Source organism: Cryptomeria japonica, chromosome 4 (genome assembly GCF_030272615.1).
Source record: "Cryptomeria japonica chromosome 4, Sugi_1.0, whole genome shotgun sequence".
Classification (NCBI taxonomy): domain Eukaryota; kingdom Viridiplantae; phylum Streptophyta; class Pinopsida; order Cupressales; family Cupressaceae; genus Cryptomeria; species Cryptomeria japonica.
Genome location: NC_081408.1, coordinates 765,497,820 through 765,512,786, shown reverse-complemented (window position 1 = coordinate 765,512,786; position 14,967 = coordinate 765,497,820). Strand labels below are relative to the sequence as shown.

Here is a 14,967-nt window from a genome sequence, read left to right as displayed (position 1 = left end):
AAAGTGTTAAAGACATTTTACACAAATTTATGTAAATAAATAACAAACACCACTAAAAGTCTAGAATTTAGGAGCTAGGACGTATAATCAAAATAAAATTTATAATTAATGCTCATAGGAATACCAAATTAAATAAATTAAATCCATGGTTGCTTAGTTCTAATTTTGATGTAGATGTCTTTATCCTAATGTAAGAAAATCATTTGTCAAGATGCTGAAACTTTGCCCTCGATTGTTGACCTATACATCTAATTGTGTACTATTTAGGTCACTTATGCGAACTCAAAGCTAGTCATAGTGGGCAAAAGTGAACATGTAATGTGCAATTTTGATTTAGCACATTATATGATCTAAAATTTGTTCACTTCAATTTCTTAGTTTTTAAAAATATGTAAGGATATGCAATGTTTACAAACACCTTTAGGAATCTACTAGATAACTAGTGTGAAGTTCTCAAACAAAAAGCAAACATGCATCATGCCTTTAACATTAGATGATTCATTTTAATTAGAAATAGTTGTTTATATAAACCACTTTAGAATGCAATTTGATAAATTCACATTCATAAATGTCAAATGAAAGGGATAATAAAGTTTTGAATTTAAAATTCTAAGCCAAATCTACAAGAAAAAAACTGATACAAATCAATTCTACACTAATGCATTCAACATAAGACAAATAGTGGATATGTAATAGAGGCTCTAAAGCTTTGTTTTGGTTTGACTCTTGGGATGGCTATGCTCTGATTGCCTCTATATATCCTCATATAAGACCTTTTTGGTTGCCGATTGGAGTAAGGTTAGGGATTATAAAACTTCTCAGGTGGTTGGTGATGCTGAGGTGTTTAGATGGAAGGATCCTCATGAGTGGCCTCCAGGAGGTTCTAATGAGGATCACCAAGATCTTCGTAATATTTTATCTAGCAAAGCTTGTAGTTCTTTGGAGGATAGGGATGTTCTTTCTTGGGGTTCTGACCCAAAGGGTAAATTCTTTGTGGCCTTGGGCTATAAGGAGCTTGATAGACAAACTTTTGGGGACATGGGGATCCTTGATGGAAACAAGTTTGGTCTAAATTTTCATGGCCTAAATCTATTTTTTTCTTGTGGCTTGTTGCTCTGAATTGGTGTCTCACTTGGGATAATCTAAGGAAAAGGGGTTTTCAGGCCCCCTCTAGATGCGTTTTGTACGATCAGAGCGAAGAGAATTCCCATCATATCTTTTTTGCTTGCCCTTTTGCTAGGAAAGTTTGGCATTGTTGGTGGGGGTTATGGAGCACTGCTTGCACTCATGCTTCATCCTTAGTGGATTTTTGGACTTCTTTAAGGAACTTGTTAGCCTCAACTTCGTTCTTGTAGATTCATTGGAATATTGGCCCCTCTTTTATCCTTTGGCAATTATGGCTTGAAAGAAACAGGTAGATTTTCCAAGGTAACATGATGCTTAGTCATCAGGTCTGGATGAGAATCATTAGTGGCTTACAAGAAACTCTGGCAGCTAAATGTGGTTTGTCTTCTCATGTGGATCCTAGGGATTTGGTCATCATGCAGAGGTTGGACTTGGAGGGTTGTGGGGTGAAGGATCACCCTTTGAGGAGTGTCAATCAGTTTAGGAGTAAAGTTCAAAGGGATGGGTGTTTATCTCCTCCCCCTCATGATGTGTTGAAGATAAATACTGATGGCTCGTCTAGAGGTAATCTGAGGCATTTTGGGACTGGTACAAGGGGTATCATTCTAATAATTATATGGAAGCTCTTCCTATCCTTTATGCTTTGGAAAAATATTGTGCTTTGGGTTGGAAAACTATTGTTGGATTCACAGATTGTGAGACTTTATAGTTTTTTTGGACTTGGTAACCTTCTACCATATACCTTGGGAATGGAACAAGGTTGCTAATAGTTTGGCTAGATATGAGAGAATATTTTTCAAAGAATAAAATCTAGAAATAAGTGATGGTAAAATTCAAGAACAAATGCCAATATTTGCAACTTTCATATGAAATTAAGCTAGTTTACACATCATTCAATGTTCTAAAATCAATTTGATTGTCATAGGTCCAAAATATATAAACTTCACCATTATAATCATAAATAGAATAGAAAACTTATCTCTTTTGACTCCCTCATTACATTATAATTTTCAATTTTTTCTTCAATTAGATTAGATTACAATGCATCAAATATTTTAATCTTACTTGTTTACATACGCTTCCACTTCACTCATTCCACTTCACTCATTGATTAAGATTCCCTTTCTTCATTTGTCATATTGCATTAATTTGATTTTTAATTTTTTGATTGGTTTACAAATTTCTCTACTAAAAATCATTTTCTAATATATTTTTGACATTTTCACACCATACACAAGATAGAGCATTCACCTTTATTTTATTTTATTTTATTCTTCATCCTATTTTTTTTTATATTTTCCCACCAAATCATATTAAAACACGTTTTAGATTTTTTTATTTATAAGCTTCTACTCTATTTATTATTTTTTTACCTTAATATTTCATCATATGGCGGCTTAGTAAATGATTCCCTCTTATTACCGAGTTTTAACATCTTTGAAAAGCGCTTGATTTAGATCATGATGTTTTGGCATATATATATTGAGGCTGCTATTAAAATTGTTCAAAAGGCTCATCAGTTGCATTTTGTTGGGAAATACAATCCTGGTGCTTTATTTGTCCGAGTTACTAATTTATCCAGTCTGCTCGAGTACTGTTTTATTTAAATCAATAATTTATTTGGTAGTTTAGCCTCGATGCATTACAATAAGATCGATATCAAAAACAAAATGGCGGCATTTATGATAATCCTCTGGCTGAATTATTAGCATAGCTAATGGCTTTTTTTCAGTTACTGGCCAACCACAAACTATAATAATAGAAGGGCAAAAAAAAAGACACTTCATAAATCTGCACAAGCACTACAGAGAATTTCGGCGTATTTGTTCTTACAAAATATAAAACATTCATCCTTTGATTAGTTAGAAAGATCTATTATTGTGCATTTTTTATTTTATTTGACCACATAAATTTTTCCTTTCAATGTTTCAGATCAAATTCGATGGATTTCTGATTAGGGATCTATCATCATTACAAGAAAATTCGAGAAACTAGGCAAAACGGATAAAAATAAGTGAATATTCATATCACCATTCCGACTCAGAGACGGCTTAAATTACATTTCCTCGGTATTTCCCCGAATCTGTGTTAATCACTTAATTGGATACAGTACATTCCACTAGAGCCTAAATTTGGCGGAAGACCCTGCCAGTCAAGCCAGATTTCTGTGACTATTATCTATTCAGAGTTACCATTCAAACGTGAAATTATATTTTATTTTTAAAAAATATATAATAGATCTGATCTATATTTTAATATGATCCTTTCTTTATAATCTGTTCAAAATTCTCCCTTTCATGAAATACAGTCTTCCCAAAAACTTAAAATGTATTTTATGGCAAAGTTTGTTGAATACAACCATACACCCATCAAATTTAGGCCCAGCATACCACTGAATCAGATCAATGTACCAGTCCTTTCAAGAGATATTTCACGGCAAAAGCAGAAATTAAACTAAGTCTTGTCCAACTTGCAACAGAAATTTCACAGCAAATGCAGAGATCAAACCAAGTCTTATTGATATTCCCATACACAGCAAGTGATGAGGAAAAAGATTCAAGTTCGGTGTTGAATATATTTTACAACAGAACATCCAACCTTTCATTCATTGCAGTGATATTTTCCATTTGCAATAAAAACATCATAGCCAACAATAATTTTAAAATAAATTAATTTTAATCATCTCATTCACAGTAGCAAGGATAGATTACCTAACCTTTCCTGAACTTCAGAATTCCCATTTCACGTTCAGAGGTTTTAGGAATAATAAGCATGCAAACACAACACGTGTTGGATAGAAGACAAAGGGAGTTATTCTAACTGGACAAATTGTCATAAAATTAACCCTATTCAATATCTCAGACCTAATAGATGCTTTTCAGAGCATCCATACTTCAGGTCAGTGTGGAGAAAACAAAGTTGATGATAATAAAACTCCTGGATTTCGACTTTTTGCAATCCTCCAACAAGAGCAACCTGCAAAAGAGGTTATGATTATGAACTGTCATCTTACAAATACAGCAACCTTAATTAAAGAATAAAAAAATACTTGGAGAATAAACAAAAAATACAGGCTAGAAAAAAACTGAAACCGAGTTGTGGGAATGTTATCTGTATCATACAGCTTGAATGAATGATAATTAACGTCAAAGATTTGATGATTTGAGTTAGGAACACTCTCATGAAATTCATTAAATCAAACAACCACAACAGCAGGATACATTACATTAAAAATGTTCAAACATGAAAAGGAGAATAAGAAGAATAACAAACACAACATATCATCATCATTCAAGGTGCCAATCATCCAAGAAACACTATTGAGCTTCCTTTATTTCATTTGTACACACTGAAGTACAATGTTTTGTGTCGGGAAGAAAAAAAAACATTCCTAAATAAGACAACATTAATGGGTGGTCAGAATAGTTAGCATCAATACAAATTCTTGAGGACAACCTGTTATCATGAGCATTGATTGTCCATAACATGCATTCTAAGGACATGGGGAGTTTTATTAAAAATATTTAGGATTATCGACACTTTCAACAATAAATATGTCTAACATATTAATCTAATACAAAGGTTTTATTTCTTCTCATTGTTTTCTATTTCACTGTTGCTGCCCTACTCCTTACACATGACTTTCTATATCAGAAGAGACTTATTAAAATTGAAATCATGTCTGCAACTGGTCATTTTGATATTACATTATCATTCTGGTTCTTACCTACTCTACCTTTGTACATTTACATATAATTAGTAAGGCATTGTACCGACATGCTAATAAAGACAGAACTACACAACACACAAACCAAAAGTGCAAAGACATGGGATAAAAACTATTGCAAAATCAGCATGCAATTAATCAAATGCATTTGGCAGAAGAACGATTATTTGTAAGTCCACAATATGGCACTAGAAATAAAAACAGATAACATAAGCTACACAGGTTTTGAAAAGAAAAAAGAAGGAAATTCAAAAATGTTTTTATTTTTTATCAGGATTGGCCAACCTCACAGAGCAAAAAATTGAAAACCATGAAACACAAACATTTAAAATGATTTCTGTAATAATAATAGTAGAATGCCACAAATTTCTGTAGGCTAGCAATTTTCCCACAATGGAATGTTGACTAAACATCACCGAAAGGAATTGAGACGTGCCTTGATCAAATACCAAAACTATCATTTGGCATGGAATTTGATTGAAATCAGGTAGATTCCATGTAACTCCAACATTGGCCTGCAGGCATCAACTGATAAGAAGGGAAGAAGTAACCCTGAAGACCTGCATACATCTATAGCAAATTAGTAAAGTTTCCCCAATATCACAATGTTCAATAGCAGAGGCCAATTTAATTCTTGTGATTATAGAAGGGGTATAAGAGTGTTGAAACTTAAGTAGAGGAATGCATGGATGACCTAATACTGGTCATACCTATGCAATCAATTAGAGAATCTCTAAAAGTTCCTATAAACATATAAATGCTGTGTCGCAGCATTTAGATAATCCAACCAGTATTAAACTGGACTTAGAAATGGTCAATTAGCTTTGGAAACGCTAGACAACAAAATTTATCTATTATTGTATATTTAGCTCAAGCCAAGAAACTGTACAGCTATCTATTAATGCTTGAGCCAGTAACATGGACATGGTAGATATCCTATGTACTAATGATCATTAATCAACATCCTTGTAGGTGTGCTTTACAACTTAATCATTACTCAATAATATATTATTCGTATGTATCGATACAACAAATCGATACCATGAATTGGGAGCAAAACAGATGTTTTCAACCATGTCTTAGAATTTAGTACTACTAATCAAGAAAAACTATTGATCAAGTTTTGCAAAAGGCTATTTCCTATGGTACATGGATTTTTTCCAATAAACGTTTCATGAACAAATAAATTGAGTCATTGACTAGTGTTGCATTACAGCAAACCAGATTAAATTCATAATCACAATCAGTTAAGGCTATAATAGTTAAGCCTTGCAATAATAGTTTGGAGATCATAAACTCAAATGAATGAGACATTCAGCCCCAACTGCAGGGTTACAAGCCAAGAAGAACAAGTCTCAATGCTCGTCAAACTGTAAAGATCTGGATAAAATAAGGACTTAAAAATCAGCACCTTGATTTGCTTTTAATAATCTCATGATGAAGTAAAACTTAAGAGAATATCATGTAGCAAATGTAAATCCACCTACAGAAGTGAAAACAATAGCAATGCCCTTACTGGTATCTAACCTCTCTTTAACAGAAGACCTCCCATTTGCATTATCACTTTGCATTATATTGTTTCATATATACAGATTTGTTTAAATTTAAAGGTTTACTATTTGGATTAGCCCTCTCTTAGGTAGGGTCTTTGGCTTTCCGGGCTTACCTATTGTATTAATCCTATATCAGCTAATTCAATTCTTTTTGGTTTCATTGTGACTTACTGTGCTTTTAACTTTTAAGTACCATGAATCTACTTTGGCCATTCATGTAACATTAGTGTAATTTCTTTTCCTATAAAATATTTTTTTGGTAGCCATTCTCTTTCTCCAGAGAAGCATTGCTTTTGTTCAAGAGACATTTTTTCTGTCAATGGGTGGATTTTGAATACATCGTGATCAAACCTATGTTCATTTGCAGTTTGCTTTTCTAGTTTTTAATTAGATGGCCTAGATTAGTGCTGCAATAATGTAAAAATATTCACCAAAGAGCAAAGATCACAACCTTCACCTTTGACTACTTTATCAATGGTCTGAGATGAAATCCAAATCTAATTCAGTCATTTTAACTATTAAGATTCATTACTAAACTGGGGGATCTAAGGTTCAGGGTCCCCCTGAGGATGCATTTGGTGAAAAGTAAAAGCAATTGTTGCAACCATATGATTTCATTTCATAAGAAGGCACCAATGTTAAAAGATGCCTTTGTAGCAGATTTCACTTAATTAAAATGCAGTACCAAAACCATGTAAAACAGGAAATGATGGACATCAACCAGAATGCTTCTTAGGTTGCTTGCACAAAGCATTTTGCAGTTTTACAAAAAGAACAACTGTGCAGTTAGAAAACGAGAACAAATTATAAAAAGAAAACAACAGAAGAGGGAAAAAAGAAGTCATGAAGATTCTATATTTCACATTCATGGATATCAGTTAAAAACTCTTATTTCACATTCATTCACGTTTACAAACTTTTGTTATAAAACCAATAACTTAAGCACCTCAACCTTCTTAAGTCTGCAAGATAAATTTCTATATCCAGGCAACTTAACTTTCTGTACCTTTCATCCAAATATCTTCTATCTCAACAAAGTTATGCAATTACAACTTGCAAAGAAGAATGTGGGATTATAAAGACAAGAGCTTGCCGGCAGTAGCCTAATGAAATGATGTATGTCTGAAAGCTGCCTAAGTGGTGCAAAAACATCTACTTCTACTAATTGTATGGTTTGTGCAATGATGCGACATGAATTATTTGATGGGAACTATTCTCCAAAAAATAGTAACTTGACAACCTTAAAACAATCATTCACCAAAATGCCAAAATAGTTGACTTTGTTGAACAAACATCCTTTGTTGTTCAACAGAAGAATGTTTGGTTGCTTTCCCATGCTCCAAAAATAGAAATCATATAATAACTTAATGAGATGAATATAATGACAACTGACCTAATGTCAGTAATGAGAGAGTATACCATTTTAGTTGTAAAGATTAGCAAATGTGGTTTCTATTATTCTCCGCTGGCCCACAAACATTAATGGGGGAGAGATCCCCTTTTATAGTACCATGATAAAAGTGGGTCGAATAAAATATTCTCTTTTACAGAAGTCGTGACTAGCGAAAATAATTAGTTGAAAGCACAAACCAAAAGAAGTCACAATCATCTGATAAAAATATGATGACACAGCTTGACAGAGCTAATGAAAAAGCTAAAGATACATCTCTAGAACAGCATGTATGTGACACAAATGATGCACAACATTGAATCTGGAGTTGCACAACAGATAACAATGAGCACCCTTAAAGGCTGGATTAACCACACAAACACATAGAGCTCAGAAAGCGGAAACCACCTTCACAACAGAATTAATGGTAAACAAGATGATCAAAAAGACAATCACAATCTGAAAGCCACATGAACAACTAGAAAAAGAATGCAGGGCACTCAAAGCATCCTTACTTGTGCAAAGTTGGACAGACTTCTGCACTGCCATCTTCATGATTTCTATTGCAGGTATATCTTTTCAGTAATTATGGGAAATGGTTTGGGAGAGATGGTCTCCACCCAGCTGTTATCACAACTAATACCCTGCCCATTCGCAATAACAGACTGTATCGATCCTTCAACATTAGTTGTCATTACCACCTTCTTGATTCCCAAGGTATAGTTCACCAGGTGGCTAAACCCTATAAAAAGGGAGAGGACAGATGTCAGCTTGCTTTGATACATAATATTTTTTGTACTTATCTAAATGACTTCACAAGATATATCGAAGCCATACCAAAAGTTCAATTTTACAAGTAAAATGTACTGCTGCTGACTTAGCCATTGACATAAATAATTAAGCTAGGTTTACATATAAAGATTAAGGTCTAGGAAGTATGTGATTTAGGGTATAGTGTTAAGAGACAATAGTCAACCAATTCCTAGAAGATGTTCTTTTTTATGACTTATCCTTTGCTTGGGAACATTTCCATCGACTACAGAGTCAACTGGAACAAGCTCAGGTGGTGAAAGTATTGGGATTTCCAAAGCAGAACATTATGTTTAAATCTTAACGAGACACAATAAAGGATGGAAATTTGATCATTGATAAACTATGAAACTTTTGATGCTTCTAGATTCGATTGTGTGAATTTTTTTATCATCGAATCCAGAAGTATCAAAAGAATTATAGCATGGATTGTGAAAATTTTGTAACATTAATTGATAAACTATGACATCCAATTCATTGGGTGTCAATACAGTGCAAGCCTCAAGTAAATTTGACGGAGGAACTGCATCCAGTTCGTGGAATGTATGCCAAAGTTTATACCACAAGGTCAGTTTACCAAATGGAAAAAAAAAACACTACGCATTGCGGCTAACTCGGTCATAATGATCAAGCTAGGGTTTAGGGTTTAACAAGATAAAGCATTGAAATTGGGTGAGATATTAATCCAACTCAATAAGTGTAGCGTCCAGAAGTATTAACAAAAAACATAATGGTTTACATTCTAATGGCCTGCAATGTGCAGTGAGTTATAAAAGGCAAATTATTCGTTGTTTTTACATTCATTTATGTTTTTCAGGCGGTTTAGTATTCTGTTATTTTGTGGCATGCTCAAAAGATGAGCCTAACTGTAAACCCAGGTGAATTTGACAAAAGAGATACCCTCAATCGTAAAGGCTACTCATGAATAATATAAAAAAGAAAACAATACTAGAGAAGACAATTCAAAACATTCGGAAAAAAGATTTATGTAAAACTATTCACAAGCTTTAAAAAATATAACAAAAATAAAATGAAAAATCCCAGGTAGTTTCAGAAGGTAGAAGAAGAAATAGAAGTATAAAGGAGGCAGAGTAGAGTAGAGTACAGCAGAGGGTACCGCTAGCGAGCGCGCGGCAACTGCGGGAGCTGGCACTCAGGTGAGTCACCAGCTTTGCACACGCGGCCGCATTGTGAAGAGGAATCATTGTTTCCGCAAGCCTTCTCCTGTTCATACTCGGACTGCCATTTTCAAACATATTTTTCACTCTGCGAGGGGTTCTGCTTGTCTGTGATGCCGAAGAAGAAGAATTTCTGAATGAATTGAATGCAGTCCTCGCGGTCCTCGAAAAAGAAGACGCTCCAAAACGAGTTGCCATTGAGATGAAATGGTTAAACAATGGTGATGTGAATAAAACTGTGTTGCAGGCACCACATCGGCTTATCGGGTTCTATACTACATTAGGGTTTTAAGGATGAAATCTATTTTATAGTAGGCTAGGGTATTAGAGATTTAGGAATATGTATCTCTTACTTAGAGATGGAGTCCATCGAATGCACGTAAACATGCATAACATTAATGTGGGCTTAAATAATTTTTATTTTTATTCAATCCAAAATGTCATATTGTTTTGGTTTTATTTTTAATTTTGTTTTTATTTTATGATGGAGAAGAGGAATATTGTTTAATATTAAAAATAATTAATATTAATTTGGATTTTTCTAAGTAAATAAATGTAAACCAGCATAGTTTAAAAAAGCTAAGTAAAGATACGTAGAGAGATAATCAAATAATGAAAATAGAATTGATAACAATATAGATTTATATTGACGTGATAATTGTTTACCCCCCCAAAAATAGAAGTCAATAATAATTATTAGATCAATTATAACAACATTTATTAAATATTATCAAAATAAAAAAAATTTAATCATGAAATCGATTTTATAAAATGAATGCATTAGATATTGGACATACAATCAAATAAAACTGAATATTAAACTAATTCAAAAATGTTAAGTACTACACATGCAATTTATTTTAATTTATTTTCATTTAAGTTATTTAATTTAATTTATGTTATTTTACTTTAATTTTAATTATTTTAAATTATTTAATTTAAATTATTATTTATTTTCATTTCAATTTTGCATTTGTGGCATGATTGTCTATCTTATGATCTCTTTTTATCTATTGTCTTTGTGGGGGCCAATCCACTCGATCTCTTTTTATTTGTTGCCTTTGTGGGGGCCAATCCGCTTGATTTTTATTTTTATTTTTATTGCCTTTGTGGTGACCAATCCACTTGATCTTTTGAATTTTGTCTCGAGCCAAACTACTATCTATCTACAATCACCCTATCGTATGGCTATCTAGCATAACACAACTTACTACCCATATCAACCAAATCTTTTTTGTCTCAATGATCACTAGCTTGTTATTTCAGTGTCTAGCTTGTTATCTCAGTGTCTAGAGTCAAATTGTTTTATTGTAATTTTTGTTTTTTCATCTAACATGTTTATTTGCAACTAACATGTTTTAATGAAACAACCTAGCACCACCTTACAAAAGTTCAAGTCTCTTCCTTGGGAAAATTTTTGCATGGTTAGAGAATTATGCTTCCCCTTTGTAAATCTTAATAAAATCTCTCCACTTAAGCTCACATCTTGTGATAGTAATATGCTCACTAAAGTGGGCCCCCCTACTATTCTATGGTGGAGGATATAGTTGGAAAGAAGGAATGATATTTTGTTAATAAGAGTGCCTCCCTTCTTGTTATAGCAAGTTGATTCCATAAAAATTGTAGGAACCTTGGCTTGGGTTCTTTCTTTCTTTTGATATGGAGTTGGGGGAAGGCAACTCCCAAACACATGAATTCCTCTCCATGTAGTGGTCGTAAATTGCATCTCGTGTGATTTCATGCTACATAAGCGCCTTTGCTTTATGTTGAATGAAGACCTCCTTCACCTCTTTATTCTTTTGCCCATGTGGTTTACCCCACCACCCACTATTTTGGCCTCTCTTTTTTTACCTCGTTGATTGTATGACTCGTGGACACCGACATCCCACAAAAGACGTTTGTGTGCCACGCTAGCGTCCCACAAATCAATATTTTGCAAGTGGTCATTTGAGCATTATGCCTACTTCTGGCAATGTTCGTAATGTCCCTGTCAGCAACCACCGATGTCAATTTCGCTTCTAGCATGTATATTTTCCCTCTCTGGCTTCATTTTAGCTCTCTAGCAACTCATTTTGAATCTCTCTAGCTACAAGATCATTCTCGCTACTCTTTACACACGGCATTGAAGCTTTCTAGTGATACTTTCTAGCAATCTTTTCTCTTCTTCGTGTTTGAGGCTTTCATTATCCTTGTGCTTTGACGAGGACTTAGTGCTTCGTCTTCTTCACTAAGCGGGCTCTTGGCTTTGGGTGTGGAAGGGGAGGTCTTCCTTCCTCTTCTTTATTTTTTCCATTGGCATATTCATATCATATTTTACTTTCTATTTCCATCATCATTTTATCTATCAATTTATCTTGGTTGTCCATGGAGGTGGAAACACCAAAATGGGGGTTTGACTATGACAAACCTTTATACATAGCCCCAACATTTTTTCTTCTCGCTTGTGTGCAAGTTTGGTTGGCGAAGAGCACATTTTTGGAGGCTTCAATTGTAATTGTATACCAATTGTGAGATTTCACTTCCCCTTTTCTCTCTCATTTATTCTCTTCCATTTCTACAATCGTTTCCTACTTTCTATAAATGCATTTATCGAAACTCCATACCCTATCCATACGAGATGCCAACATGTTGTGCTATCCTCTAAGACTCGTGTGTGCGTCCTTGAACAAGGAGTTAGTAGAGGTTGTCAAAAGATCTCTATGACATTTTCAGTGTCATCTACAAGGTACTTGACAACCTTAGGCTTTGTTCTCATCTCGAGTGGAGAGGTTGATTAGTGAGTCCCCAAGAGGTTGTTATCTGCCTATCAATGTGGTTCATTTCCCCCTCTCTACACTATAATATTGACAAGAAAAGTAATTTCATATATAAAGACTACATCAATAGAAGCATAAGCAATGGCTAGATATATATGTTGAGATAAATAAAAGTAATTTGTTTGGATATTAGAACCACCAACATGGATAAAAACTTATGTTAATATAATGATATATTCTATTAAAAATAACATCCATAAGCGATAATTTTTAATATAAATAGTAGTCTAAATCCATCAATTTTCAATTGGGTGCATGCTCATATACATGAAACAAGTCCATAAACTAGACTTCATGTATCTTTTATACTATAATTGACATGTGACTTGCAATTCATGGTGAGTAGTAAACAAGTTATTTAATTTTGTAAACTATGTGATTGAAATACTTATACTTGCTATTGAAAACAAAATATGTATTCTTCCAAGCAACTTAACATATGTAAAATAACAACTGTAAAAAATAGAGATTAAGACAAGAACTTACTATGGAAAAGCCAACACTAAGAAAGCTCCAAAAAAGTGTGATTGTGATGAGTACACAATTATATTGAGAGGGGGGACGAATCAATAAAACAACATTGTTTTACTTTTTCAACCTTAATACTATAAGCATATCAATTGCCTATAACAACAACATATGGTGCACAAATTACACAACACAAGTAGAATGCATGATTTATGTGGAAACCCTTGCGAAAGAAAACCACAACACAATAATGCTTTTATATAAGTTCTTCTTACAACTTTTTAGGCACCAACCTACAAGAGACCCTAATACGTTTAACAAAAATTTGCAGATACCAACCACTAGAAGCACCAACTTTCACAACTAAAGTTGTAGGCACCATGGTACCTACTAGCGAGACACCAATATATCCTTTAGGAGACACCAACTTCCAAAGCAAAGTATCGCCATCTAAGTTGCTTCTTTAATGGATAATAGACATTACAATCTTTATTTTTGATAATATCTAATGTCACCTTCACCAAATCTGAATTATATTCTTCTCAAAATTTGGTCAACAAAACTCACTATCCTCTTATGAATTTCATCATATATTCTTCATGGCATTGTCTTAAAATTTTGGCTTATAGTCCAAGGGGTTGTGCTCTATTGGTTAAAGCATTGAGTTCTCATTGTGGAGATTAAAGCAAATCCCAAATGGACATCTAATATGGAATTCAAACTTGTGACTCTTAGTCTTCTAGGTGGTTTCTAATAAGTAGATTCCAATTTGTGACTCTTGATCTTCCATAGGTTGATTCTAGTGTGGTTGCTCAAAATGAGCTAATGGTGGTTTCTAATAAGTGGATTCTAATTTGTGACTATTGGTCTTCCATAGGTTGGTTCTAGTGTGGTTGCTCGAAATGAGCTAGTATTAGTGTCATGGTTGTGGTTGCTTGATATGAGAAAATATTAGTGTCATGTAATGGTCTCAAGTTGATGCTCGTATGAGCAAAATATTTGTAAACAATTTGGAATATATATATATATATATATATATATATATATATATATATATATATATATATATATATATATATATATATATATATACAGTTGCTTATACCCTTGTCCAAATCTGCTTAAATACTCCCTCCAATATGCTTGCTCTTAATCTTCTTTAACCTTCCCCAAGTCCCCCTTCACAAATTTGTTTCAAGTATTCAGTATAAATCTAACATAAAATCTAATTGAAAATCTCCCATAAGATTTCTTACAATCTTGACATCCAATCTATAATTAAGCTCCTTATAATTATTTCTTCATTAGCTGATGCATTTTATATACTTTATTATTTTCCACGCTCATTCTTCTCCACCTTTTACCATCTCCATTTATACCTTACAAGAGATGTATTCCTCTTTAAAAGACATACCTTTTCACAAATTAAGTGCCTTCTCCAAGAGAGGGAACTTCTTAAAACCAAATCACTTCAATGATAAATGAAATTGTATCAAACAATAATCATATTTATTGTTAAATGAATACACCACCAAGTCACTCATAAATCAACTATATCATACCTTTGTGAAAGTCGCATTGTTAGACACCTCATCAAGTTTTTTTTTAGCAACTTGGTAGTATTTTTATCATTAACACATTCGGCAACATCATTTATAACCATTCATTTGTTATCTTCACTAACATTTGTCCACTGCAAATAATCAATCCACACGCTTTGATATACTTGTTGTGTTAGTCATTGATTTAACTAGATAAATCTATTTCTCTATGTAAATTGTATTACAAAGTTGCACTATGTAACATTTAAGTCACATCTCTTAATGAAGTCGCACTTAAAAATTATTCACTTTATAAAAATCACACCATGTAATGGTTAATATAAAGTCACAACATTATT

At 33.3% G+C, this 14,967-nt stretch overlaps 1 protein-coding gene across 7 annotated transcripts; it reads right to left on the bottom strand.

Moving 5' to 3' along the window:
* Positions 1 to 3,769: 3,769 nt before the first annotated feature.
* Positions 3,770 to 10,181, bottom strand: LOC131061637 (uncharacterized). Of its 7 annotated transcripts, none has more exons than XR_009110569.2 (3): positions 9,711 to 10,165; positions 8,311 to 8,537; positions 3,770 to 4,101 (listed from the first exon to the last, which is right to left on the bottom strand). XR_009110569.2 is itself a non-coding variant. In XM_057995427.2 (2 exons), the coding sequence occupies exons 1-2, from the start codon at positions 9,979 to 9,981 to the stop codon at positions 4,025 to 4,027; spliced, it is 348 nt and encodes a 115-aa protein (XP_057851410.1). In that variant the 5' UTR covers positions 9,982 to 10,159; the 3' UTR covers positions 3,770 to 4,024. The 7 variants fall into 7 exon arrangements, 2 of the variants coding, with proteins under 2 accessions (XP_057851410.1, XP_057851411.1); XR_009110568.2 differs by having other exon boundaries at positions 9,723 to 10,163; XR_009110570.2 differs by lacking the exon at positions 3,770 to 4,101 and adding an exon at positions 5,283 to 5,412 and having other exon boundaries at positions 9,723 to 10,164.
* Positions 10,182 to 14,967: the final 4,786 nt, after the last annotated feature.

Excerpts from the sequence above, each read along its gene's own strand:
- LOC131061637 (XM_057995427.2), bottom strand. The coding sequence starts at position 9,981 with ATGGCAACTCGTTTTGGAGCGTCTTCTTTTTCGAGGACCGCGAGGACT. Across the intron at positions 4,102-9,710 it reads CGCTAGCGGTACCCTCTGCT|GTTGCTCTTGTTGGAGGATT; the intron begins GTACTCTACTCT and ends CCTCTTTTGCAG.